General features: G+C 40.9%; 2 protein-coding genes across 12 annotated transcripts in view; one reads left to right on the top strand and one right to left on the bottom strand.

The window, feature by feature from the left end:
- Positions 1-637: 637 nt before the first annotated feature.
- Positions 638-25,060, bottom strand: LOC131511778 (basic proline-rich protein-like). 8 transcript variants are annotated; one of them, XR_009261733.1, is made up of 5 exons: positions 24,509-25,060; positions 6,956-7,018; positions 6,002-6,033; positions 5,674-5,750; positions 638-1,110 (listed from the first exon to the last, which is right to left on the bottom strand). XR_009261733.1 is itself a non-coding variant. In XM_058729796.1 (4 exons), the coding sequence occupies exons 1-3, from the start codon at positions 25,058-25,060 to the stop codon at positions 5,715-5,717; spliced, it is 651 nt and encodes a 216-aa protein (XP_058585779.1). In that variant the 3' UTR covers positions 638-1,110; positions 5,674-5,714. The 8 variants fall into 8 exon arrangements, 2 of the variants coding, with proteins under 2 accessions (XP_058585779.1, XP_058585781.1); XR_009261730.1 differs by having other exon boundaries at positions 5,928-6,033; XR_009261729.1 differs by having other exon boundaries at positions 5,921-6,033.
- Positions 25,061-25,216: 156 nt separating this feature from the next.
- SATB1 (SATB homeobox 1) overlaps positions 25,217-26,194 on the top strand; it is a 101,121-nt gene continuing 100,143 nt past the window's right edge. Inside the window, exons 1-2 of one of the 4 annotated variants that reach the window (XM_058729791.1) lie at positions 25,217-25,346; positions 25,676-25,843. The gene's annotated coding sequence lies outside the window, so the exon portion shown is untranslated. Of the gene's footprint in view, positions 25,347-25,618; positions 25,844-25,893; positions 26,053-26,194 lie in introns of those variants that run through there. The other 3 variants (XM_058729786.1, XM_058729789.1, XM_058729792.1) reach the window with 3 other exon arrangements.

Below are 26,194 nucleotides of genomic sequence, written 5' to 3' on the forward strand. Positions count from 1 at the left end.
GCCAAGGAAGAGGAAATTCCTCAGAAAGGACCCTTGACTCTTGCTACTCAGAGGCCAGCAGGCTGGCATTATCTGGGAACTTACTGGAAAATCAGACTAATTTGGGATCCCCACCCCAAACCTATTGAAAAGGAATCTGCATTTTAACAAGGTCCCCAGATGAAGCAAATGCAAATTAAAATTGGAGAAGCATTGCCTTAGAGCACATTTCCTCTTCTCTGCTCAGGGATTTTTCTTCCTGGCTCTCCTTCCACTTAGAAAGAAATGTAGCTGTGTGAACAGTGGCCCATTTTCAGATCAACACAAAATAAAGGTGATATTTTGAATTTATATTAATCTACTTTCTATGTCTTCTCCATCATCTGAAGATACCGCTTACAAACTTACTTTTATTACAGCAAGATTACAAAGAAAGGGAAAGAAACAGTTAATGCTCAGCTTACAACATCCAAAATAATTTTTTTTATCCTGCAAAAGAAAAAACACTTGAAAGTAAAGCTTTTTATCTTTATCTAGAAAAAGATTTTATACCATCCCCATTCCCCCCCCCCCCCCGCCTTTTGCATATCACAAAGCAGGTGGATGCACATAGTAGGTTTTTTCCATAGGATAGAAAAGATATCTATTACCTAGGTCATGAATTTTTCCCATCATTAGTTTTATTTAGAAATAACTGTATATTTACAGAAGAGCTGCACATATAATATAGAGTTCTCATATACCCTTCATCCAGCTTCATATGATGTTAACATTTTACATAACAATGAAACAATGATTGAAATTAAGAAATCAACATTGGTACAATACTCAGACCTTATTTGGGTCTCCTCAGTTTTTCTACCAATTTTCTTTCTTTTCCAGGGGCCAATCTATGATACCACATTGAATCTAGTACACAAGTCTCCTTCTCCAAGCTACGATTGTTTCTTGGTCTTTTCTTGTCTTTCCCGATCTCACAGTTTTGAAGGGAACTAGGAAGAAGTTTTGCAGAATGCCCCTCAATTTGGTCTCATGTTTTCTCATGATTAGAAGAAATTTATACGTTTTGGGAAAGAATGCCAGAGAGTAAAGTTAGGCCATGAATGTTCACCCTTAATGTACGAGGATAAGCTGTGGAGGAAATAAAAAACCAGAAGATCAATTCTTCTGGTCCCAAGAGATGGTAGAGAGAAAAGAGAGATAAAAGTAGGGTAAGGAGATAAGATGATATCAAGGTTCTAGTATTCAATATCTCTTTCACAGATACCTTTCAGGAGCTAATCTTTAGGGGAAGAGCAGCTTTGTAACATCTATGTAAGTAAAGGGTGACTAGAGGCCAGTGGATTAATGGCTCACTCCCAGATTTAGGCTCTAAGCAATGGTGTGCTGGCAAATGTTTAACAACTGGCCTTGGAGAGGTGGAGATGAGAGAGAGTGGAACCCTGATTTATAAGGTTTGCTCATTTCTACAGCGCAAATACTCCTACCTTGGCTGATTGGAAGCTCTCAACACGGTATCACCGAACAGGGCTTAGAAGACCTGTGTGGCAGTACACGATTATACAGTATTTCTATCACACACATATGCTAAACATAGATTAACAGTCCAGCGCAGTAAAATAAATAGAAGGTGATGATTTTGTGTATTGACTACCTTTGCTTTTAATATAACTTGTTTAAATGTATGTTGTTATCCTTTAACTTTTAATAATGGCCACGTTGGACAGCTGGAAGGCCAAATTCCTGAAAAATTAACAACTGGCTGGGCTACAAGCTCCTTCCAGCACTACACTGCCTCTAGCGGGCTCTGGATATTTGGCTCAACACCAAATCCCAAGGGGCTCAGAAGCAATGGTACAGAGGTGGCAGCAGATGGATGGATACACAGGACTCGGAAGGCATTCCTGCCTCCTGATGGCCTTTATGTGGGAAACAGGAGTGTCTGGAGCTTCTTACTTTCCCATGGAGACTACTGGTAGACTAGTGGCGGTCTAGGAGCAGGGACAGAGGCGGTGAAGATAGACCTTGGGTACTAAGGGATGTGTTCAGGGCTATGGCAGCAGTCGTGAAGACCGGCACACATCATTCCAAAAGATCAGATGGGACCTACTTGCATTTCGGTGGTCCCCATTCCAGGGAAAGAATGAATCCAGCCCCTCAATAGGGAGGATCACTGAGTATCTACAGGATGGTGCATGATACGAGGCTGTCACAAGGATAAAATAAGACACCCCCCCGCCTTGCATACCCAAATGCTATCTTGGGAAAGAGGAGGAAGAAGGAGGTAAAGAATCTGAGAAAGACTGAGTCATCTAAACAGCATTACTCAAAATGTGGTCCATGGGCCAGTGCCAGTCCCCAAACTACTACTGGTCTGAAGCAAGATAAATACAAGTGAGAGCTGCTTTTTAGAGATATGTATCACAAATTGACCTTGCCAGGACATCCTAGCATGTGACCAAAGGACTTGTCTTGTGGAACAAGATACAGACCATTTCAGATGTGTTGAACCAGCAATGCAAGCATGCCTGTGCCACTGCATACCGGCCATACACAGGAAGACCAGGTTCTGGATCCAAGATAGAACAGATCAACCAATCTGAGAAGCATTTTAATCTAAGACCTTTGCAACCATCACCTTTGGGAGGGAATAAAATGCCGAATACTTTGAATCAGAGGTTGTAAAGCGTGTTCCTCGGACCAGTTATATCAGCATCGACTGGGAACTCCTTAGAAATGCAAATTCTAAGTTTCTACCAGATGTACTGAATCAGAAACCCTGGGGGTGGGCCCAGCAATCTGTGTTTTAACATGCCCTCTAGGTGATTCTGCAGTGTGTTTGAGTTTAAGAACCCCTGGTTAGAATGTTTAAAGTCAAAGAATTATGTTCAAGCGGGAAGAAAATGAAACACTATTAATTAAGTGCAAATTATTCCTGCTAGAATGCAGAGCTGGAGCCCATGAAGATCAGACCAGGTAGAGAAAAAGGGAGAAAACTGAACTTGCTTTGCATATCTGAGCAATATGCGAGTGAAGGCCAAGATGCTAATGCTGAGACTTTTAGTGGGTGATCCTTTTTTCTTCCTCTGCAAGCCTACCCACAATGCTGTGACTCCGCATTTCACATTTCCCAGCCCACGTCAGCTTGTTTTTGTTTTTTGTTTTTGTTTTTGTTTTTACCGAAACAGGGTCACGGTAACAGGTACAGAAGAGTATTTCTCCAGCTTTACTCTCGCCACATAATAGCTGGATTTCTGGCTTTCCTACATTCCTACAACTACTACTATTAATAGTTCAGGAGGCCCCTCTTGGCTAGTTTGTGTCATCTGTCCTTTTACCTCTCTGCTCTCAATTCCTGGTACCCCTTACTGTGTAACCTTCTCAATGCTTCTGCTCCTTGCCGGGTCCGGTTGATACAGTTTCAGTATAGAATCTGGCCGACCTGGACATTTGCCAGATCACAGCCAAGAAATTCTCTCTGCTCCCTACCAGTGCTACTTTTTCTTCTCCAGGGCTCACAGGATCTTCTAAAGCAGTCTTTCTCAACTCATGTGCCTGCAGATCACCTGGGGTTCTTCCTCTCCGGCAGGTATGATCCTGCAGCCTTAGTGTGGGCCTGAGAAGGTACATTTCTAACAAGCTCCCAGGTGATACTGATGCTGCCAGTCTGTGGACAATATTTTGAGAAACAAGGTCTAGAGCGGTGACTTTTCTGCTGTCACATGGTCTTCAACACAGGTGAGGGAACACAGTTGTAGGGTGACCAGCTGCCCTGGTTTGACAGGGATTGTCCTGAACACCCTGTGTCTTGGGCAAACCCAGATGATCGGGCATCTGAGCAGTCCTTCTCTGAGAAGCCCTCATCCTTCTTCTCCCCGCTGCTTCCCCGCCCGACGCTTGTATCTTGGGCTTCTAGACTCTTTCTTAAGGTAACTGTTTCCCCTTGAGGCTCTTCCGTTTTTCCTCCACACTGCCCTCCCCTTTGGCAGACCTGTCTCCACCAGCCCTAAATACGGAGCTGCATTTTCAGCCAGGGCAGCTACCTAGGCCAGTCTTAGGAAGAGTTGCCCATTTATCTTGGTCTGGAAGGTTCCACTTGATGTTTCCCCACAGCTGGTCAGGACTAAGAGGGCTCTCCAAGATCAGTGAGGACTGGTATTTGATATATTTGACAGCTCAACATTCTCATCCCGCTGGGTCTCTGCAGACCAAGCAGGTTTCTTCAGTGCCTGGGGGCAGTGCCTGCACTGCTCTGCCTCCTAGCTGATGATGTGCATATTATCAGGAAGTAGGAAAAACCAAAATCTGTCACTCTGGGGCTTGGCAAATACAATGTGTTTTCCAGTATCTCCAATGGTCCTTTTTACATTGAAGCCATAAATTCTTTTAGGCGAAGCTCCAAGACTCATCATCCTAGAAATACAGGTCTGATTATATCCATCCACAGCTAAAAACCTTCATTAACACTGAATGTATTACAGCAGAATAATTTCCAAAGTCCCCATGTTAGTGCAAAGTAATGGTTCTCAAAACTTTACTTTGTCTCAGAATGATCTACAGGGATTGCTAAAACACAGACTGCTGGCCCTACCTCTGACTTTCAGACTCAGCAGGACTGGCTGGTGGACCCAGGAACTTGCATTTCTAATGAGTTCCCACACGATACTCATGCCGCTGGTCCACGGACCACACTCTGAGAACACTGTGTCCATCCATCCTTCCATCTAGCTATGGGTCATACTCCTAACACTCAGCTATACTGCATATTTTCAAAGATAACCCTTTATTCCTCGTTCATTTTGTAGGTTTTCCTACTCTGCATCTTTGTTTTGTTTCCTTCATTGACTTACTCATTTATTTTCTCACTTATTGTCATAGTCGGCTCAGGCTGCTATGACAGAATACCACAGGGTGGGCGGCTTAAACAGCAGATATTTATTTTTTCACAGCTCGGGAGGCTGGGAGGTCCAAGATCAAGGCACCAGTATATTCAGTTCTTGGTGGGGGCCCTCTTCTTGGCTTGAAGATGGCTGCCTTCTCACTGTGTCGTCATGTGGTGGAGAGGAAATGCTGGTATCTTCCCTTGTTGTAAAGGCACTAACTCGAGCTCCACCCTCATGACCTCATATAAACCTAATTACCTCTCAAAGGCCCCACCTCTCACACTATCACATTGGGGGTTGGGATTTCAACATATGAGGTTGGGGGGGGGGTGGGGCACAGACATTCAGTGCATAACATTCACGGATTCTTTCATTCCATCAGTGGTTCATTGTTTCATCAAAACTTAGCCCTCTTGGGGCGCCTGGGTGGCTCAGTCGATTAAGCGTCCGACTTCAGCTCAGGTCATGATCTCATGGTCCGTGAGTTCGAGCCCCGCGTCGGGCTCTGTGCTGACAGCTCAGAACCTGGAGCCTGCTTCAGATTCTGTGTCTCCCTCTCTCTCCGACCCTCCCCTGTTCACGCTCTGTCTCTCTCTGTCTCAAAAATAAATAAATGTTAAAAAAATTAAAAAAAAAAAACTTAGCCCTCTTTACTGATGTTTAATTGGCAAATAAAAATTGTAAATATTTAAGGTTTACGGTGTGATTTTTTTTATATATATACTTCAAAAATTTTTACAGACCAACATAACAGGCCCTGTCAAACATTCTCATGGCGTTTATGGTACAAGGGAAGGGAGAAAAAATTTACCCTTTTCATTCACAGAGTGCCTCAGGGTTTCCAAAGAGATCTCACATGCAGGCTCCCCTTTGATCTTCTCCAGACCCCTAAAAGACCAGCGGGGCAGAGATTATTTTACACATTTCACAGATAAAGAAATTGAAACCCTAGATAAAAGAAATTGAAACCCTAGATAAAATACTTTCTCCTTCTAATAAACGAAGCTAATACTTCGTTTCTCTAATGGCATTTAATACATACATACATACATACATACATACAACCTCTTTCTAGACTCCAATCTCCATGAGAATACAATGGGTACTTCACTCTCCTTTTTGTGTCCCACAGCACTTACTTCTTAGCTTATAGTAGATGCTCATTAAAGCTCTGAGAAATGAATAAAAGAATGAAGGTTGGAGGGATAAAAATTCCATTTATTTTCTGAATCAATGATTATATTCATAAAAAAAATCAATGAAGAATAATATATTTGAAGATGAAAGCAGAGTTCTGTGTTATGTATTTATTTTCTATCTAAATAAACAGTGGTAGGGAGGACTAGTGTTCGTGAAGTGATTGCTGGTTGTCAGGTGTTTCGTGTTATAACATTTTGCCTTCATAACCTAACAGATTAATACTATCACTCCCATTTCCAAGTGGAGATACTGAAGACCAGAACTGTTTAGAAATTTTTGCAGATTCAGACACAGATGGCCTGTTAGAGAGGGGCCCATCTCAATTCTGTTACCTCATGTGGCAATAGGAACACTTGAAATAACTTCCAATAACACTATGACAATAAGAAATTGTCCAGCATTTATCTACATAAGAAATTAATCTTGAGGTCATTTTTCAGTAACATAATCTCTCACCTTATTATTGACTTGCCATTGATTCACCGTTTGCTGGTTGAATCTCGTGATTTATTTTCGTAAAAGGGGAAAGGAATTTCACTATTACCATGCTCTTCTCATCCTTCATGGGACCAGTCATCACTAACTGTGAAATGTTGACCTGTGATTTAGACAGTGAATGTCTTAACGAGTAGTCTTGTGTTAGAACATGACTATTAGGAAAGAGAGTGGGAAAGGTTTGGGGTAAACCCTGGAACAAAGTGGGGGTTTGTGTGCAAGCTCTTTAGCAACACTGTAAAACTCAGACTCGATTAGAGCAATTTGTTAGACATTTACCATAAAAGACAGCTGAGAATTTTTAGAAAGTTTAAGCAAAGGACACTGACAGTGAACATCACAGGGTCTTGACAGAGGCAAGGAAGAGACAGACAACACTCAGGAAACAGCTAACTCACCGAGCAGGGTTCACACTTGGGTTCTGCAGCCAAAGTCTTACAAGAGCAGACACGTGCAATGTCCTGAAAACCAGAGACACACGTCAAAGGTGATCATTCCCACAAATGTGTGAAATACCAATCCGCATCCTTTTCTCTTACAGGTAATGCAATATTCTACCTGGCAAGCACCTGTTAATTTTTAATTGGCAGGGGTTACTGCAAGGTCTTATCATTTCATTAGCCATTAAGACAGCTAACAGTAAATCCTGGCATCTAACAGATCTTTTTTTTTTTTTTCTTTTACAATTTCAATGAAACTGTTTTAAGGAATGAAGAAATTCTATAAAAATTTTCCAAACTTTTTGGATCGGCCAAGTGGAAAAAAGTTTTGAAGCACATTTTCAGTCCCCCTGGGGTGTTCAATTCAGAAAAATCAAGTTACAACAAGTGTCCTATTTCTTAAACAGCTTTCTGTTGTTACTTGGACTGTCAGATCATGGAGCCGGTAGAAAGTCATTCATTCAGAGAAGGGTAAAATTGGGGAAATAGATAAATATTTTCTCTAATTCACTGCTGATGACGTTCATGTAATATTGGCTTCAAGGGGTAGCTTCAATCACTCTTGTACAGGTCTCAGAGATGTGACACAGGCAAGGACGCTGAACTTCTCTAAAATAAAAAACACATCAGACATTTGATTATCACTGCTTCTTGGAAAGGGTTCGGAAGTGTCTCCTTAGCCAACGGTTCTTGGTTCCTAGACATCTCTGCATTGGGGAATTCATAGTAAGGACAAAGATCTATATCTAGAAACAAAACTTGTTGCTAATGTATGTGCCTAGCAAAGGACTGGCAGGGGGGAATTGTCATTTTGTCTGGTCACTCAGGGTCTAAAACAATGAGGCCTGTTTGCAGAATAACAACACTAGATCATGCTTACATACTTCAGTTTCAGACACTGTTCTAAATACATTTTAAGCACATTTAATCCTTACAATTACCCTATCAGATACATACTAAAATTATCCTCATTTTATAGGATAAACTTAGAAACTAAGAAACAAAAGTTCAACAACCTGCCCAAGGTCACATACCTACTAAGTGGTGACACAGGCAGTCTGCTTCCAGAACCCAGGTTCCTACCCAATAAACTACTACTTTTTACATATAGTTAATGGTATTTTCTATATGAAGCATAATATATATATATGAAACTCACCATTAAAATTTTGAGAAAATGAAGAATGGAAGAAGAGAAACGGAAAACTAGTGCTACTAACCTCACATAATTGTTATTAGCCTTTGGGGATATTTGCTTCCCATCATATTTGTACATATATTTTTTATTTGGTGTAATTCTAGGATTTTGATTTTTTTCCCTCTTCATATTATATCAGAATTATTTCCCATGCTGCTAAAAGTGTTGGTGATGCTCATTTTTAATACCCGCATAATATTACATAGACTGGGGGGTATCACTTATTTGGCAAGTCTCCAGTTCTTAGCTATCTAGGTTGCTTCCAAAAGCCCAGTGCAGGTTCAAGTGCAAGCTGTGGAGCCAGGCAGCCTGGTTCAAACATTGTTTCTCTACTCACTAGTTCCATAATCTCGAGCAAGCTACTTGACCTCTCAAGGTTTTATTGTTCTCATCTATAAAATGAGGATATTAGTGGTAACAACCTCTACCTCCTTGGGTTTTTTGTGAGGATTAACTGCATAAATTGAAGTAAAGCACTTAAAACATTGCACCCTGTAGTTAGTATAATGAGTAATTCTGTAGTGAACATCTTTATACATAAAACAATTCACAGTAAAAAAATTATTTCTGTAGGGGCACCTGGGTGGCTCAGTCGGTTGAGCATCTGACTTCAGCTCAGGTCACGATCTCGTGGTTTATGGGTTTGAGCCCCGCGTCAGGCTCTGTGCTGACAGCTCAAAGCCTGGAGCCTGCTTCGGATTCTGTGTCTCCTTCTCTCCCTGCCCCTGCCCCACTTGTGCTCTCTCTCTCTCTCTCTGTCTCTCAAAAATAAATAAATGTAAAAACAATTTTTTTAATTTAAAAAATTAAAAAAAAAATTATTTCCATAATAGATACTCCTAGACATAAGATTACTGGGTCAAAACATACAAATTTTTTTGTTTATTTTTAAAAAAAATATTTATTTATTTTTGGGAGAGCACAAGAGGGGGAGGGGCAGAAAGAGGGGGACAGTGAGTCCAGAGTGGGCTCTGTGCTGACAGACTGACAGCTGGGAGCCAAATGTGGGGCTCAAAGTCATGAACTGTGAGCTCATGACCTGAGCTGAAGTCTCAGCCCCAGACTGAGCCACCGAGGTGACCCCCTTTTTTGTTCTAATATCTGATTTACATCACCAAAGCATTTCCAAAAAGTATTACATAGATTTACATGCCACCAGTTATGTAAGAAGAAACCATTTTCCACTGTACCTTGCTAACTCTGGGTACTAACATTAAATTTTCTATTGCTTTGCCTTCCAGTTCATCAATCTGTTCTTCAGCTGTTTCTAATCTGTTCTTAAACCCATCCATTGAGTTTTTAATTTCTGTCAGTTTACTTCTTAGCTCCAGAATTTCCATTTGGTTTTTATATAGTTACCAATAATATGCAGAAATTCCCTATCTGCTCATCTAATTTTGTTAATTTATTAATTACAGATATTTTAAAGTCTGTTATCTGGTCTACAGGTATGACTGGTTAATTTTATTGCCAGACATTGTGTATGAAAAATTGTACAGATAATTTGAGCCTCTGGGTGATATCTTTGTCAAGTGGTGTTTTACCTTCTAACAGGTAGTTGTGTAAGTGAGATCTCTCTTGGATTGCCTACTCTCTGGGTTTTTGGCTTCTCCAATCCTCTCCACCTTAAAGCTCTAGGATGCTTTTAAACAAATATTTGCTAGATTTTATCCAGGTTTCCCACTTTCTCCAGAGGGTAAGTTTATCTAAATGAAAATAATCTGTATCAGCTGGGAATGTAAATCCTTGACATTAAAGTTAAAATAATTGATTAAGCCTAAATACAGCTTATTTTTGTTTTAGTATATATTCAATTGATTATTAGTAAGGCTGAATGTTTTTATGTTTGCAAATGTGTTATATTTCATCTTTTGTGAAATGTGATTTTAGTCTTATCTCATATATTGGCTAAATAGGATTCTATTTTATCTCATGTATTAGTTTTTAGCTGTGGAGTTTGTATGAGCTTCTGTTAATAATACGATAATTAACCCTTTTGTTATGTTCAAATAATTGTACCTAGCCTACTGTTTGTTTTATTGCTATCTTTATATAAATCAAATCTATTTTATTTTTCACTTTGCAATTTGTTACAGTATTCTAAATCTTTAAATTCAAGTCCCTTTAGATTTCCTATGGTTTAAGTGTTGCTATTTTGTGTATCATGAGTATATAAATTGTTTTTTTTTCAAACAGTTAATCAGTCCACACACTGTAAAATATTTTCCCTTTCCATTGGTTTGTGTTCTAACATTATCAAATATTTTGTTATTATATAATTGTTAACCACTTATTTTTCCTAATTAATCTATTTTGGTGCCAGTATCACATGATTTTAGTTATTATAACTTTATAATATATTTTAATATTCGGTAAGACTAGTCTGCCCTCATTATTTTTCTTTCTCAGAAATGATTTCTACTATTCTTGCCTACTTTCTTTTCCAGATTTATGTGAAAATCAAGTTCCTCTCACCATTACCTCAAAATGTGAAAAACAAAAGAGACATGATTATTAGATTCCCCATTAAATCTATACTTTGGAAATAATTAACAATTTAAAAATGTTACCTTTTCAAAATCAGAAACCAATATTTTGATTAACTTAATATTTTTATAGCTCTCAAGCAGTTTTATCTAGGTAGGTAACATATTTCTGTTTAAACTCAGAGTTTTACATATCTTGTTGCTCTTGTAAAATAAATCTTTTAGAAGTTTATGTTTAAGCTAATGATTGCTAATATTTAGAAATACTATTGGTTTATGTGAAGAGTCATATGTCTTCCAAGATTTCACTAATTAATTAGGTCTATACACATTTTTGTTCATTTCTTTGGGTTTTCAAGCTATTAAAAAATTTTTCATAATGATAATGTATATTTTTTCACTCCTTCTACCTCTTTTTCCTTTAGTATGTTTTATTATATTGATAAGGGCTTTAAAATAATGTTTAATAACAATTATTATGGCAGAACCACTATACCAACTTCTACCCACCTCTGTTTTTAAAGATGTATATTTCTAGTATTTTTACATTAATTTTGACTATTGGTTAAACAAATTTATTATCATGTTAAAATACAGTTTATTTTTTCTTTTTATCATTTTATCAGGAACAAGTGTTAAATTTTGTCCAACACTGTGTTTAAAAAGCAACCTATCATAATAATCATTTACTTCTTATTTAATTTACCGATGTGAAATATTTCATTAGTTTAAGTTTCTAATTTTGTAAACTTTTGCACTGCTGCTTGGATATACATTATTTTCACTGTTTTGCTCCATCATAAAAAGCATGCTAAAGGGTGCCTGAGTGGCCCAGTCGGTTAAGCGTCTGACTTCAGCTCAGGTCATGATCTCACAGTTCCTGGGTTAGAGCCCCGACTGGGGCTGTGTGCTGACAGCTCAGAGCCTAGAGCCTGCTTAGGATTCTGTGTCTCCCTCTCTCTCTGCCCCTCCCCTGCTTGTGCTCTGTCCCTCTCTCTCCCTTTCTCTTTCAAAAATAAATAAACATTAAAAATTTTTTTAAATAAAAAGCATGTTATTTTATGTTTTAAGTTATTTAATGCATTATTTTTCAGTGTCATTATTCCTTTACTAATGTTATACTAATAATTATTATAAAATAGTCTCTTTTGTAATTCTGCTATTGCTTTATCTGATTTAGATGTGAGCACGTTAGGCTGCAAAATCTTTGCCCTTTTAAAAAGTATTTCCATGTCATTTATCTTTAAGTATGACTCTATTAAGCACCACCAAATCATACGACTTTCATTTTAATTTAATGTGAAGATCTTCCCATTTGAATAGAGAAATTTAGGACATTTATACTTGTATTAATTTTTGAGCTTGACTGCACTTATTCTGTATTTTCTTCTTTTCAATCATTCCTTATTGTTTCCTTTCCATTTTGTCTTTTGGACTGTTTTGTTTATTTTTATCTTCTACAATTATTTATAAAATAGATATTTTTCTTCCCACTCAACTAGTATCCATTTGAAGTTGCTCATGACTATCCTAAATGCCTTCTTATCTAAAGATTTAAAACTAAAGCAGCAACTGCTAATGCTTTTGTTTTCTCCACCTTCTTTTTCCACATGGTGGTTATTAGTTACAGGCTCTTCATTTAAAAATTAAAAAAACCTTTTAGGATTATTTTATTGAAAACATTGCTCCCTTAGTAAAGAAAAACATGTAGTGATCAACATCAATTCTTAATTCATTTCAATTTTCACTATATTTTATTCATTTATTACTTTGTCTTGACCTTCGATGCTTAGTTAAGGCTAAACTTTTTCCTGAAATTTCCCATTCTTGATTTCTTATATATCTGACCACTGAGTGATCTGGATGATATCTCTGCAACTTTTGCAGTTAAGTACCCTTTGTTGTTATACTTTCTAAGACCTTCCCAAGTTAAAAATTTTCTTCTGTTGTTTTTACGTATGAGCCAATAATTGGGTAGGCATAAAACTTAAAGAGTCAAACTTGTTTTACTTAGGAGTATGTAAAAATTTACCTTTGGTCTTAAAAAAGCTCCAGTTCTGTAAAAGAAGTATGAAGACAGACTACAAGAGTATCTGTTTTCTTAGACACTTGCAGGCATTTTTTTGTTCGTTCTAGAAATTTAAAAATTTACCAGCCTGTGACTAGGCATTTATCTCTACTTCTTAGTTTTGCTCAAAATAAGTCTTACAATCTTACTGCAGTTTTTACACAGAAAAAGTTACAAACTGATTTTTACTTCTGATCCACATGCTCTGTTTTCGGAGGAACACCCATTATTTTATTCTTAAATACAAGAAATGTTTGTCTAATACTAATAGCATATACTGTGTGTTAAGCCCTCTGTTAGGGGTAGTGTTACAATAATAAGATGTTTATTGCTCTCAAGGAGCTTACATTCTAAGTTAAATCTCCAAAACGTGTCTATCCAATTTCCTCTTACCCTTTTAACTTTTTTTTCATTTCCTTTGGATGTTTAGACCGCTTATGAAGTTCTTCTTCTATATCCCTAATTTCTATTCCTGCAAATTGAAATTTCACTTCCTGAATTTTTCATCTAGTCACAATTTATTCTTATTTTTACCTGTTCTTGTTTAATTAAAAACAATACAGTCCATCCCACTATATTGTTATAATTACATTCCTAAAAAGCCTCATATTATCAGAAGGTTATTAGAAAAACAATTATTTCGAGGCAAAAAGGGGATGGGGCTAAGTAGTTTCAAATGCAAGAAGATATTTATGCAATAAGATAATTTTTACTACCATAATTTCAATAATAAATGTGTTTTTATGTTTCTAAGTGTCTGAAACTCAAATTGTAACTAATAAATTGGTCTACCAAAACCAGTAAATATGATTATCAACATTACTGACCAAGTAACGTAAGATTTAAAACATAAAGTAAAACCAGATCTTAGACAATGGGTTACTAGGACCTTAAAATAAATATTATAGTTTGCAACTCTCCAAGGTAAAGAAAAAACTATAACGCCAATTGATCAAGCAGCCATTAAACAAATCTATTTCAAATGTTTTTATGTAGTAACTGCATTTCTACATATATAACTATAGTTTTCAATATGCCATCATGTTAAAACCAATCATAGCAAGTACAACGCAAGTGACGTATCTTAATGTAGCCATGATGGTATCTCCAATTCTATCTATAAAACCACAGGAAGTGGGAGAAATGATTGAACTTGCATATGGAAATGACCAATTTCTGGTAAAATTCATGTGTTGGGATACGTTCATTGCTCTATTTCCAAAAACTGCAAGGAGACCCAGCAAAGTGGGAGCCCAAGGGGAGAAGATCCCACGTCGTCAGTGGGCTTCCACATAAGTCCCCTTTTCTTGTAAGCTTGCAGAGTCAGCTTCTAGCATTTACAATATATTTCAGGTCATTGGTACACAGGCCCAAGAAGCCATCAAAGGGAAGTCTTCTGCTTGACCATTAAAATGCAGAAATGCAATTCTGGCTAGGAATAACTTTCACTCTGTTAGCACAGGAAACTCTCAAAGTGTGTCAGGGCCAGCAACATAGAAGGCCATAGGAGCAGCATGTTAGAGAGTAAATTGGAATTGATGAAGTAGACTCTTCATTCCTTCCAATCTCTAGAATATGCTTATTTCTTGTATCTTTATTGGTGATTCATAAAATTCTTTTTCAGGTGGTTCTAAATCCTTTAAAAAAGTAATTCACTGGAAGAATGTTCACATACTGCAACTCATTTGGTGTCTTCCCAGAAGTTCCCCAAATTGGAATCTTAAAATATGCATATTGGGATGAAAAAACAGCTTAAAAACAGTTTTGTTAAATGTCTGTTTTTTTAATTCAATGAATGATTTTAAAAATTAGCTTCATTGTTTTTTAATTTACCATCTGTTAACTCAATAAATATGAGTTCTTAAAGTTAACCTAATTGTCTTGGAATTTGCTGTTTTTGAAGCTGATTAAAGTTATTTAAATTAATTTGATTGTATATCCAGACTAGAACAAAGCATGTCTGCATTTGAATAGATCTGGGCTAATAATTTACAAATAAATGTGACCATTTTAAAAATGAACTAATTTTGTTTATGGTCCTTAATATATATCAGTCAACTGGCAGAGATGCAGAGATGCTGATATTAGATACTCAAAGGGATAGTGTATCAATACACCAAAACTAGTGATCATTAAAAACTAACCAAGTACACACTTCCATCAACTGTCTTTTGTCAAGTAAAGAGGAAATGTAGAGAGACTATCAACTGGAATGCTTCTTCTTTTCCATCTATATTCCCATGGATAAAAGGAGTTGCTATGCTTCTTAAATATCAATCACCCTGCCTCTGGGTCACAGTTTGTTAGACTAAGGGTGGTCACTGGATTCAAGTGAGCCAATCAGACCCATCCCTAAGAACTGTGAGAGACAGAAAAATGGGCCTTTTTCTGGGTGGCTTGACTGCAACACCTATAGCTCAGGAACAACTGGCAACCATGATCTGCTATGGAACTGAGGAAAGGAGGGTGCTGTGTTGCAACGAGAAAGACAGAGAAGAAATATGGACAAGAGAGAAGACTGACTGGGTTCCCTGAAGCGCTTCAATACTTCTATTCCTGACACCCCACTGTACCCTTGACCTCGGATTCCACAAAAAGCCCTGGTAGGCTTTTCCCTTTTTGCTCAAGTTCACAGAGTCAGTTTCCATCACTTACAGGTCAACTTGAACTAACGCACAGGGGAGAAAATATCACTGGTGGTAATGATTGTTTAATCATGGATCTTTAGGCTTTACTCATCCCCCTGCTTTCCTTCAGGTGAGAAGTTCTTAATTGTAACATGTAACTTAGCTAGTCTTTCTTTTATTGTTTACTGCTTTTATGGCTTATCTAAGAAATTTTTTTGCATCTCCAAGTTATGTTTTCCTCGAAAAGCTTTATGGTTTTAACTTCTATATTTAGATCTATAATTCACTGTCAATGAACTTTTGTATATGGTGTGAGGCAGAGGTCAAAGTGTTCTGTTTGTTTGTTTTGGTTTTTGTTTGTTTGTTTGCTTTTGTCTGCATGGATATCTAGTTATTCTAGCATCATTTGTTGAAAATACTTTATTTTGTGTGTGGGGTTGCTTTGGTGGAGGTGAAAGTTGGTGGAGGGGGGCCATCTGAAGCCATCTGAAACCAATGACTCAATACTAAAATGCTGATGCAAACTTATTTTATTTTTTGGGGCACCTGGGTGGCTCAGTCGGTTGGGCGGCCGACTTCGGCTCAGGTCATGATCTCGCGGTCCGTGAGTTTGAGCCCCGTGTCAGGTTCTGTGCTGACAGCTCGGAGCCCGGAGCCTGTTTCGGATTCTGTGTCTCCCTCTCTCTGACCCTCCCCCGTTCATGCTCTGTCTCTCTCTGTCTCAAAAATAAATAAACGTTAGAAAAAATTTTTTAAATAAAAAAAACTTATTTTATTTTATTGACCTTATTAATGAGGTTAAGAAAATAATAGTAACTTCTACACTTAACAGAAGAATGAGTTAATAATTCATTCATCAGAATTCACTTCTTCCATAAACTTTCAGGTTAATATACCTAAAATTTATCTCATGACTAATAGTCAAGTCAGTTTTCTGTTCCACGCTGTTGCCAGCTTACCCTTTTCCATTGTCTGTATAATGTGCATTCACTTATGTTCCAAACATTATAAGGAGCCAAGCATGCTGAGATCTAGGCTAGGACTGTATCTCTTAGATGGAACAAACTATGTATGTCCAAGAATACTAAATAAAACAAAACTGATAACCAAGCCAAAGCAGGATTCAACCGCTGGTCCTGTCTGTTTGTCCCCCTTCTGTATACTATACCTGGAATGTTTACTGTCCTTTTGATTGCATAAACCAACTTCCAAGTTGTCTCATTTAGATCCAAAAGAAATAATATTATTGCATGTTTGAGATGACCTCAAAACACAATCTTAAAATCCATTGATTCCCGATGTGCAAGTCACAGATGACCTGTATACAAATCATCTTCACAGTGCATACGGAGAATGTTTAATATTTGCCAAAACCTCTGGGGTACATGTATGAAGCAACTGGCTCAGGAACTCTGGGCATCCTAAGCCCTTCCCAGGCCCTGGTGGGTCATCTTTGAGGCCGAAATCTTCAATAACTTGGCACACTAGTTATACTTTTGCCACGGCAGTTGGCTCATTCTCATCTGAGTGCTTCTAAAAAAATGTACAGTAGTGGATGAAAATCTATAGATTTGGCCAATAAGCCTTCCCTATTTCTGGAAAAATTACCCCTAACTTATCTTGGAGAACAGTACCTCCCCCACTCCCAGGCGACACAGTTTGGGTAGGGTGGCTGCACTCCTAAATCCAAGGTGCGCATCTGACCCAAAGCTGGCAAGTTAAAGAAACACAGCCAGGGTGATAAATGCAGCCATGAGTACATGGCACAAGCTGATCCAGTCACAGTCAGGTCTAGTTCTTTTGCTAGAAACTGAGGAAGAGGAGTGCTCTTTGGTTGGAGTTTCTATGTCAGAAGAGTGGAAGCTTGGAGGGACTAGCTTATCATAGTAAAGGGAAAACTAGATTAAGAATGAAGGTAAAACAGAAGTTGACACAGAAGAAAGGAGAAACAAGAGATAGTTGGTGACATTATCTAAGCAGGTTGATATAATTATGCCTAAAATACTCTTTACACTGCATTTTCCAGTGTGTGTGTGTGTGTGTGTGTGTGTGTGTGTGTGTGTGTGTGGTGTTGGGGGGGGATAAAAAGTGAAACAAAACCTTCATTTACACTTGGATTTCTGGATCCCCACTTATTTCTACCAAATCAGAATTAATGAGCACGGAGCCAAGGTATATGCATTTAAATAACCATTGCATTTAATTCCTATACACGCTAAAGTTTGAGATCAACTGGTATGTGGGAATTAAGAGTGAAAAGAACAAAGATCCCCACCCTGATGTTTGTTGTCATCAACAAACTAGTGGGTGAGTTATGGAATCAGAACTAGAGTCCAGTTCTCCTCTTTTCTTCCTGTGACTTGATTTCCCTATGGTCATACTCTAATACTTTTTTCCAACACATTTTTCATCTAAAATGTAAACATTTACTAATGGCAAAGATTCTACATTTGGGCAGCATTCATAGCATATAAAAGCAGGAGGTGTTTTAACAATTCAAGATAAATGTTACTAGAGGGGCACCTGGGTGGCTCGGTTGGTTGGTTAAGTGTCTGACTTTGGCTCAGGTCATGATCTCACAGTTTGTAAGTTCAAGCCCCCCATCAGGCTCTGTGCTGACAGCATGGAGCCTGGATCCCATTTTGAGTTCTGTGTCTCCCTCTCTCTCTCTCTCTCTCCCTCACCTGCTTGCTCTCTCTCTCAAAAATAAATAAAACATTAAAAAAATTTGTTTAAAGATGTTACTAGTGAATACGTTCTGTACTTTGCAAACATTTCCACAAAAGTTAAAGAAGAGAGAAAGCATTCCACCGTATGTGTACCTGTTTTAATAGAAAGATTATTTCTTCCAAAATCCTTCAGTAAAAAAATATTCCAGAAATAGAGGCCATTAATTATTCTCTGGCTTTGAGTCCCCTTAGCATACCAGCAAGCCACCCAGGAGGTACTTGCTTCTTTCTACCCCACTTACATTCCAGTCGATTCGTTTTCTTGTTTAAGTCCCTGGATTTCCTCTCTATTAGAATAATAATGACAATAACAACATTAACAAAAGAAAACAGGGTTAGTCTCTATTGACTACTAGCTGTGTTGATGCACTGGTATTTGCTAACTCTAGGAGGGGAGTACAATTATAATCCCCATCACATGGATGAGGAAATAGAGGCAGAAAGCTAAGAGACTTGGCCAAGCATATGCAAGCAGGAACTAGTTGAACCAGGATTACAATCCAGGTGCTTGGATTGTAAGGCTAACTTTGCCTGTCTATCTAGCGACCTATTGATCTATCATCATCTATCTATATATCTCTCTACATCTATCTATATCCATTTATATATAGTCTGTATGTATATTTCTCCTCTGAAGTTCACTTAAAATATTATAATTTGCTCATGTTGCTTCTTTGGATTCAAAACTCATGGAACACATAACATGGGTAGATTTTACTGTCCATAAATCATACCTCAAGAAAGTTCAATTAAAAATGACAATTTGTAGAGCCAAACTGCTAAGACTTTAAAGACCTGATTGTCCAATGAACTGAGTGGCTTTCAGAATATGATGTGCCCATGGGAACAGACATAACCTACAATCAGTCAGCATACCTTAGGAAGAGTACCTAGTGTTTCTAACATTTAATGGGAGTTTATGAGAGAGTGCGGGGATTGGTGACTGCAGAGTGGCAGGTAAGTATGGTTTCAAAGCAAGAAAGAAGCTGGGAACAGTGTTTAGTGGATTCAATTTTTTTTTTAATTGAAAAATTAAACATAATCAAGACAGTCTTAGGCACCTGGCTCTGGGATGGATTGAACTATAATATACTCTGATGGGCAGTAATAAAGAGTTTGGCCGTCACCAAAAACCTGCATAAGCTATACACATGGGTCTGGTGGAGTTTTGCAGAGCCTGGGAGTACAGACTTTTAGGACCTGCTACAACAGACATGTGTTCAGCTGGAGTTCCTTTACAAGGTGGTAGGATCAGTAAGATCAGTCCTAGATAATAGACATTCTGATGCTGTGCTGATCTTTATGTCCTACTCTAAATGATTTATGCATTTTTAAAAACCAATAATGTTTATCACAGATATAGAAAAATTACATATGATCAATATAAGATCATTGTGCTCTTGACAAACTAATGGTCTAACAAAGGTAGCATATGGTATAAGGAACCCTCTAAAAATGTGCCCTCCTTCTAAAACTTTAGCTTTTTTCTCTTCCATTCATCACCTTTTCAAATATTCATCAGTTGCCCCTATATGCATGGGAAGTTGTGTACTAAAAAAGGGCAGTGTTACAAAAGGCTTTGCATCACCCCTCAAATGACATTATGGAATATCAACTACAGCCTACCAGGCTCCAGAATTTTCCTGTCCACTTTGCCACCACAGTAAACTTTCTAAAGAGGTCCGATGGTGTTACTCCCATCCTTACAACCTTTAATGGCTCCCTATCTCATATGATAGGAGACATCTGACTGGTGGTCTTTAAGCTGATTTTGGTCTGTACACGTGTAGTTTTCTCCCCACATGTGTACTTTAAAATGTGGTTAAGTTCTCAACATTTAATATTTCAATTTTTCATATAAATCCAAATTAGCAGCTTCTCTTTAACAACTAGAAGATCTGACATTGGGCATCATTGGCCCCGACTATCCCATTTGGACAGTCCCATATTCTCCAGATTGCCAGTCTCCACCATTGCTTACGGTCTCAACTTGGTCTGCTTAGCTCACTTGTATCCATGCTCGGCCCAGAGTAGACAGAAGGGTTTGCAATCCCTGATAGATGGGCTAATGCCTAAATTCTACAGCATGTCTGCAAGATTCTTTACAATTTGTAGTTGCTTGATTTCATCCTTCACAAAGACCTCCTGTTCCAGCCACACTGAGTTCCTGGGTAGTTTCCTAAACAACAAGCTTTGTCATCCTCAGTGCCTTCACTCATATTGCCCTCTCTGCTTAAAATATCCTCTATCTTCCTTTCCCAACTAAAGAAGGCTCACTTACCCTCAGGACTTAGTTCAACTCCTCTATAGAACTTTCCTTAACCTTGCCAGAGAGTTCTTTGCTTCTTCGCAAGTGTTCCCATAATACTTTGTGCCTCTACTAGCATTGCAACGACTTTTCTTTCTGTCTGCCCAATTGGAAAATGTGTTTCTTGAAAAGAAGAACTCCCAATCATCTCCACATACCCGGTCCTTAATAGAGTGTTTGGCATCAATAAATGAGTATTTATCGAATCAATAAAAAGATGGATAAGTGAATGAATGAATACTTCCAAAAGACTGTTTTATTTGTGTTGCAACATTCTGATGGTTAAAATAAGGGAAGTAGCTACTCAAGACAAAATTTCAAAATTTGATAATGATCATGATGACATCTTCAGACAACATTTTTTCCCCCAGATAACACTTCTCAAAAGTTCTGTTCATTGTACCCTTTCTCGGAAAACAAGTCTTGAAAAAATAAAATATGTATAATATTAGGGAATATATAAAGACGGACTTAAAATTGATAGGGCATTGCAATCTGTGGGGGAGGGGTGGGACTGGAGTCTTGTATTCAAAGAGAAAAAAAACAGTGAAAGAAGTCACAGCATGTCTCCCTGTAACGTGGTGGCCTTTCCTGCAGTATTTACCCTGAAGAATGGAACACCTGGGCCACAAAGGAGCAGGGTGGGATCACTTAGCTAAAGGATAACAGTGCACAAGGGTCCTTAAGAGTATGTTAGTCCTTAAACCTGTGCACCACAGCTCTCTACTTTGGGGCACAAGGTAGGCTGTACTATCTGGCCTCATTGTTGGTGATTCTATGGAGCCATCCAATTATTGTTGCCAGTCAGTTGTGAGCCCAAATGACATGTGTCACTTCCGGCCATAGCATTTAAATGACCTTTATTTTTGCCATAGCAACATGAAACATTCAAGATGGCAACTCTTCTGTAAGCCTGGGACCCTGAGTGAGGAGACGTGGAAGTGGCTGACTTACAATGAACTCAGCATGACCAAGAAAACAACTTCTGCCATTGTAGGTCACTAAACATTGCAATTGTTTGTTATTCTGCCATAAGATAGCCTATCCTAATGTAATAGATTTGCTCTGTTTTGCTGCAAATGGAACTTAGACTAACGTCTGGAAGTTTTAGGGTCTATAGGATTTAGGAGTTTTAGGGTTGAAAGTTTTAAGAAAGTCTGCATCAATTTTGTTCAATTTTTTAGAAAATGTAAAAAATTGTACAAAGATGGAATGAACTACTTAGGATATTCCTCATTTATATACACAATATACACTGTGGTAACTACTCTGGAGATAAAATCCCCACCTTTGGGTAGGTAAGTGGTGAATTCCCCTTTATTCAGGGTGTTTGCATTGATAGCCCCTGAAGGTTTGGCGGGCAAAGTAACTTCAAGAATACATTTCAACTTGGAACTGAAGGATGTCTATTTTCTCTGGTCTAAAAAAGAAAAAAAAAATCTATTCTCCCAAATATTCCTTTGATTCCATCCATTCGCTGATCCACTGAGTTGTGTTTTCACATTTTGATGTCATCTGGCCACCGAATTCCTTGCAGGCCGATGCTGTTTTATCCCTCCTTTGTATCTGTCTCACACTATTTGATAAGCAATATTTGTTGTCTATTCTCCTAGGAAAACAATCAGCTTTTGACACTAGCTAGTATTATTAACCATTTGATATGTTTCAGATTTGGTCGTCTTTCAACCATTTAAATTAGATTTGGACTTGTTAAAAAAAAAAAAAATCTAGGAGCAGAAATGTATTACCCTAATAACTTTCAGGCAAAATACCTTTCTCCTCTGGGAAAAAAAAAAAAAAAAAAAAAGCCTTACCCTAGTACCATTAACATCTTAATTCAGTATTTAATGTATTCCTACTATGTGCCGGGGGCAAGGTTTACAAAAGAGTTTATCAAGTTATGTTACTTAATGTACTGTACCCATCATTACATAATTCTGTTTTATAATAGAGCCTGTGAGCTCTCTGTTCAAGACTATTTAGGGGAAAAAAAGCAAATTCATAAGGTTGGGGCAAAATGTTCCCATGGTTTCATGCAAGGGAGCATATCACACCTTAAATTCGGCGGACTTAGTTGATGACCCTGCGGAATAAATGAGTAGGTAAGAGAGAAAAAAAATCTTTTTTTTTTTTTTTGGTATTTCAATTTCTGCAAGCTTCATGTCAGCCTTTCAGCCTTTCAGAATTGGAGAATCAGCTGCCTGCTATAAGAAATTGCTAATAAGCAGTAATTAAAGACTGAGAATTCTTCCATTCCAAACCTGATGTCATTACCAGATGGAGATACTGGTACTAGTTAGGCAATTCAGCATTTTGGTAAATTAAGGCAGGAGGAGTCGGTGCCTCTTGGGTCCTATGGATACGCAAAGTGGTCCAGGAAGGAAAACTTGTTTTGTTTTTTGCCCATGGCATTTGTACCTTTTTGCTTTGCTTTTCAGAACTAGGAGTTGAGGTGGGCACTTGTGTCTTAGAAACGAGGGGCTAGTTCTCCAAAATAACACGAATGCATAAACTTTTAATATTCTAATGTCTTTGGAATTGTTGTCTCTGCGTAAAATGACAGTCAACTGAAAAAGACGGACATTCCAGTGAATCCAATACTCACTTGATAGGAAAAAAACTGGCATATCAGAAAGCAGTGTGAATACAAGCACTACCCTCCTTTATTTAGAAAAAACCACACGGAAATACAGCACAGTTGATGTGCTGTTACCAGAACTTGAAAGTAGAATCAACCACTGTGTAAAAGATAAAATAAGACTGCACGGATAGGAGGATTTTCCCAGCGTGCTTTATTCATAGACATCTGACAGAAGAGGACCTAACAGAGCTTTTAGGAAAAACTGAATTCTCAGCCCACAGTCACTTTCCAGGAACTTCACTGCAAACAGTGCTCCGCGCTGGCGGGATGGAGATCTTAGCAATCTCCCTCCGGCTTCCATACTCTCCTCCTCTCTAAATACAATTATGTATGGGGACTTAATGAGAGAGCAAGCCTTGTGTGAAAGGAACTCAGAAAAGTGCAGCTTCTAAAAATACAGTGAGGCGGCTCGACAGTCCTTATTGCTACAAACTGACGTTTTGCTGTTCAGGGTTTGAACCTAACAACTACACACACGGAGAAAAAAAAGTAGACTGTTTTTTCCTTTCTGCAAACCCCTTAACTTTGAGTAAACAGTAGTAATTTTCTGTTGTCATACTCAATGCAAATTTCCCAAAGAGGGTACAACACAAAAGACCTGTTAGCTTCCTTGCAACTGGGTGGGGGTGGGGGTGGGGGTGGAGGTGGGGGTGGGGGTGGAGGGTGGCAGGAGGAGAGGGGCAAAGTTGGTGGAGTTCTCCTTTCTCCTTAGCCTGGGGTCCCAAACCTCCTAGTCACTCTGCTCTTGCAGAGGTTTTTGGAGTTTCATTCACCTTTTGGGAAGGTTCCCTTGGCCCTCTCGTCCGCCAGCCCCCTGTCATGAAATTCTCATCACTTGCCCCTTTTGCTTCCAGCTTTTTGGATTAACTGGACCTCAATTTAGGGGTCTCTTCTCAGTGGCTTGCAAAGAAGTGCAGCTGCCGACGGGAGAATACATATTAAACACACAGGCAGGGGCGCAGCGTGGGGGTCTGTAAGACTGCCCCCTCCTTCTCCCGCCGCCACGTGCTCCTCTGTTGGGGGCATCGCTCTTGGATGGGGTGCTGAAAGGGGCGAAGGTAGGGTGGAGGGAGAGGGACAGAGCAGGCTGTGAGAAAAGGAGGCCCCCTAGGAAAGATCTTCTCGGCCGAACATTGATAAGAGAAAAAAAAATTGGCCCACATGCCTCTAGTGGGGAGCGATACACCCCATGCGGGCTGGGTGGGAGGGGGGGGTGCGTCGGGGCCTCTCACCTGACTTCCTCCTCCGCTGGCACACACACTACAATCACCCGCTTCTCCCCCCCCCCCCAAAAAAAAAAGCCCAGCCAAACAACGAACAACAAGAGGAAGCCGCAGGCGGCAAGAGGAGGGGTGCGCGTGGTGGGGGCCCGGGAGAGGTGAGGGGGCAGGGTTGGTTGGCGTCGAGAACCGCGCCGCGCACCCCTAAGCGCACTCCCAGGCGCCCACACTTACCCCTAGCGGCTGAGGGTCCGGTCTTCGGCGCCAATCCCAGCGCGCGCCTCTCGCCCGCCCTCGTCCCTCCGGCCCGCCGCCCCCCACACCCCGACCGGCGCGCTGGGAGGGAGCCTGGGAGCGGCGCGCGGCAGTGGCGGCGGCGGCGGCGGCGGCGGCGGCTCGGGCTCGGCTCGGCTCGGGCTCGGGCTCCGGCGCGCTCAGTGTAGCCGGCGGCCGCTGAGGCTCCACCGCCAGGGGGAGAAGCCGGGGCGGGCGCTGGGGAGGCGGGCCGGGCCCTCGCCGCCCCGCCGACCAGCCCGCGTCGCACAAGCTTGGGAGCGGCGGCGACGCGGGGTCCGCGGAGCCCCCGGGCGCGGCGTGCCCGGCCGAAGGAGCCGCGGCTGGATGCGCGCTCCGGGGGGCTCTGGGCTCCCGCGGGGGGCGCCCCGGCCGCTCCGGTGCGCCTCCAGACTGCGGGCGCGGCGACCGCCGAGCGGAGAGCAGCTCCCGCCGGCCCCTTCCCCCTCCCGCCCCCGCCGCCGCCCCCTCCCCCTCCTCCCCCGTTAACATCCCCTCCCTCCCCCCCCCCCCTTCCTTCCCTCGGCCCCGCGCGCTCGCTAGCTCGCTCCTCGCCTCGCTCTCCCCTTTAAACGCCCACTTCGGATGGGGAAAGAAGACAACTTGAAGTCAAGTTGCAATTAACTTCCGCGGCAGCCGCAGCTCCGGCGGCGGCGGCGGCACCAGAGGCAGAAGCCGCCGCCTCGGAAGTCCGACGCCGGCGCGCCCGCCCGGGGAGCTGTTCCTGGTCGCGGGCCCGCACTCGACAGCCACCGCCGCCCCCAGCGCCCATGCCTGAGTGAGTTCTGCTCCTTTGCCTCTCTTTTCCCCCCCATGCTTGCTCTTTCATGTCTGTCTCCCTTTTTTCGGAATCGATCCAAACTTCTCCGTAGCACCCACCCACGGCGCCCCTTCCTGGGGCGGCGCGGCTCCCCTCTTGTGGACCTCCGGCGGCAGGGGTCCCCGGAGCCCCTTCCCTCGTGAGCAGTCGGACCCCGGAGGGGTGGGCGGGTAGAGCGTGGGAGAGCACCCGGGATGGGGGACTTGGAGATGCCATTCATTCTCTCTCAGGGTGTGGGCACACTAACACACCTGCCCAACAAATCCTGGCTGAACAAACTCCTTCAGGTCATCAGTGTGACCCCTTTTGGAAGAGAAAAGGGGAGCCGCAAAGACCGAAGGAAGCAAACGGGAAAAGGGAAAGCAAACCTCTCTGTGCGCCCTGAAGCGGGGCTGGCATAAAGGTGCCCGGCGGAGTAGACTGGGGGAGTAGAAACGTTCCCCGCCGGATCGCACGTAAGCTCAGCATCCTTCCCTGGTCCATCTCCTCCTTCCTCCGCCCCCCGCCCGCGCGACCGGGTGGGAGCGGCGGCGGAGAGGGGCCTAGGAAGTTAGTGGCAACTTCTCCATCCCGGGAACACTCGAGCGCCGGGGCGCTGAAGTTGGAGCCGGGATTTTGAAAGCCGCGACTCTCCGCATTGCGAGCCCTCGCTGGCGGTCGTGAGGTCGGTGCTGAAGGGACTCCTGGAGTGAATGTAGGTTTGGAGGAGGGCTGGAGGCGGGAAGCGGTGCTGCCCTCTTAGCAGAACCGAGACATCACAGGTGCGGCCTCGAGATCCGCACCTTGTCTCCCTCCGTCGGTCCCGA

The sequence above is a fragment of the Neofelis nebulosa genome, chromosome 5 (assembly GCF_028018385.1).
Source record: "Neofelis nebulosa isolate mNeoNeb1 chromosome 5, mNeoNeb1.pri, whole genome shotgun sequence".
Taxonomy (NCBI): Eukaryota; Metazoa; Chordata; class Mammalia; order Carnivora; family Felidae; genus Neofelis; species Neofelis nebulosa.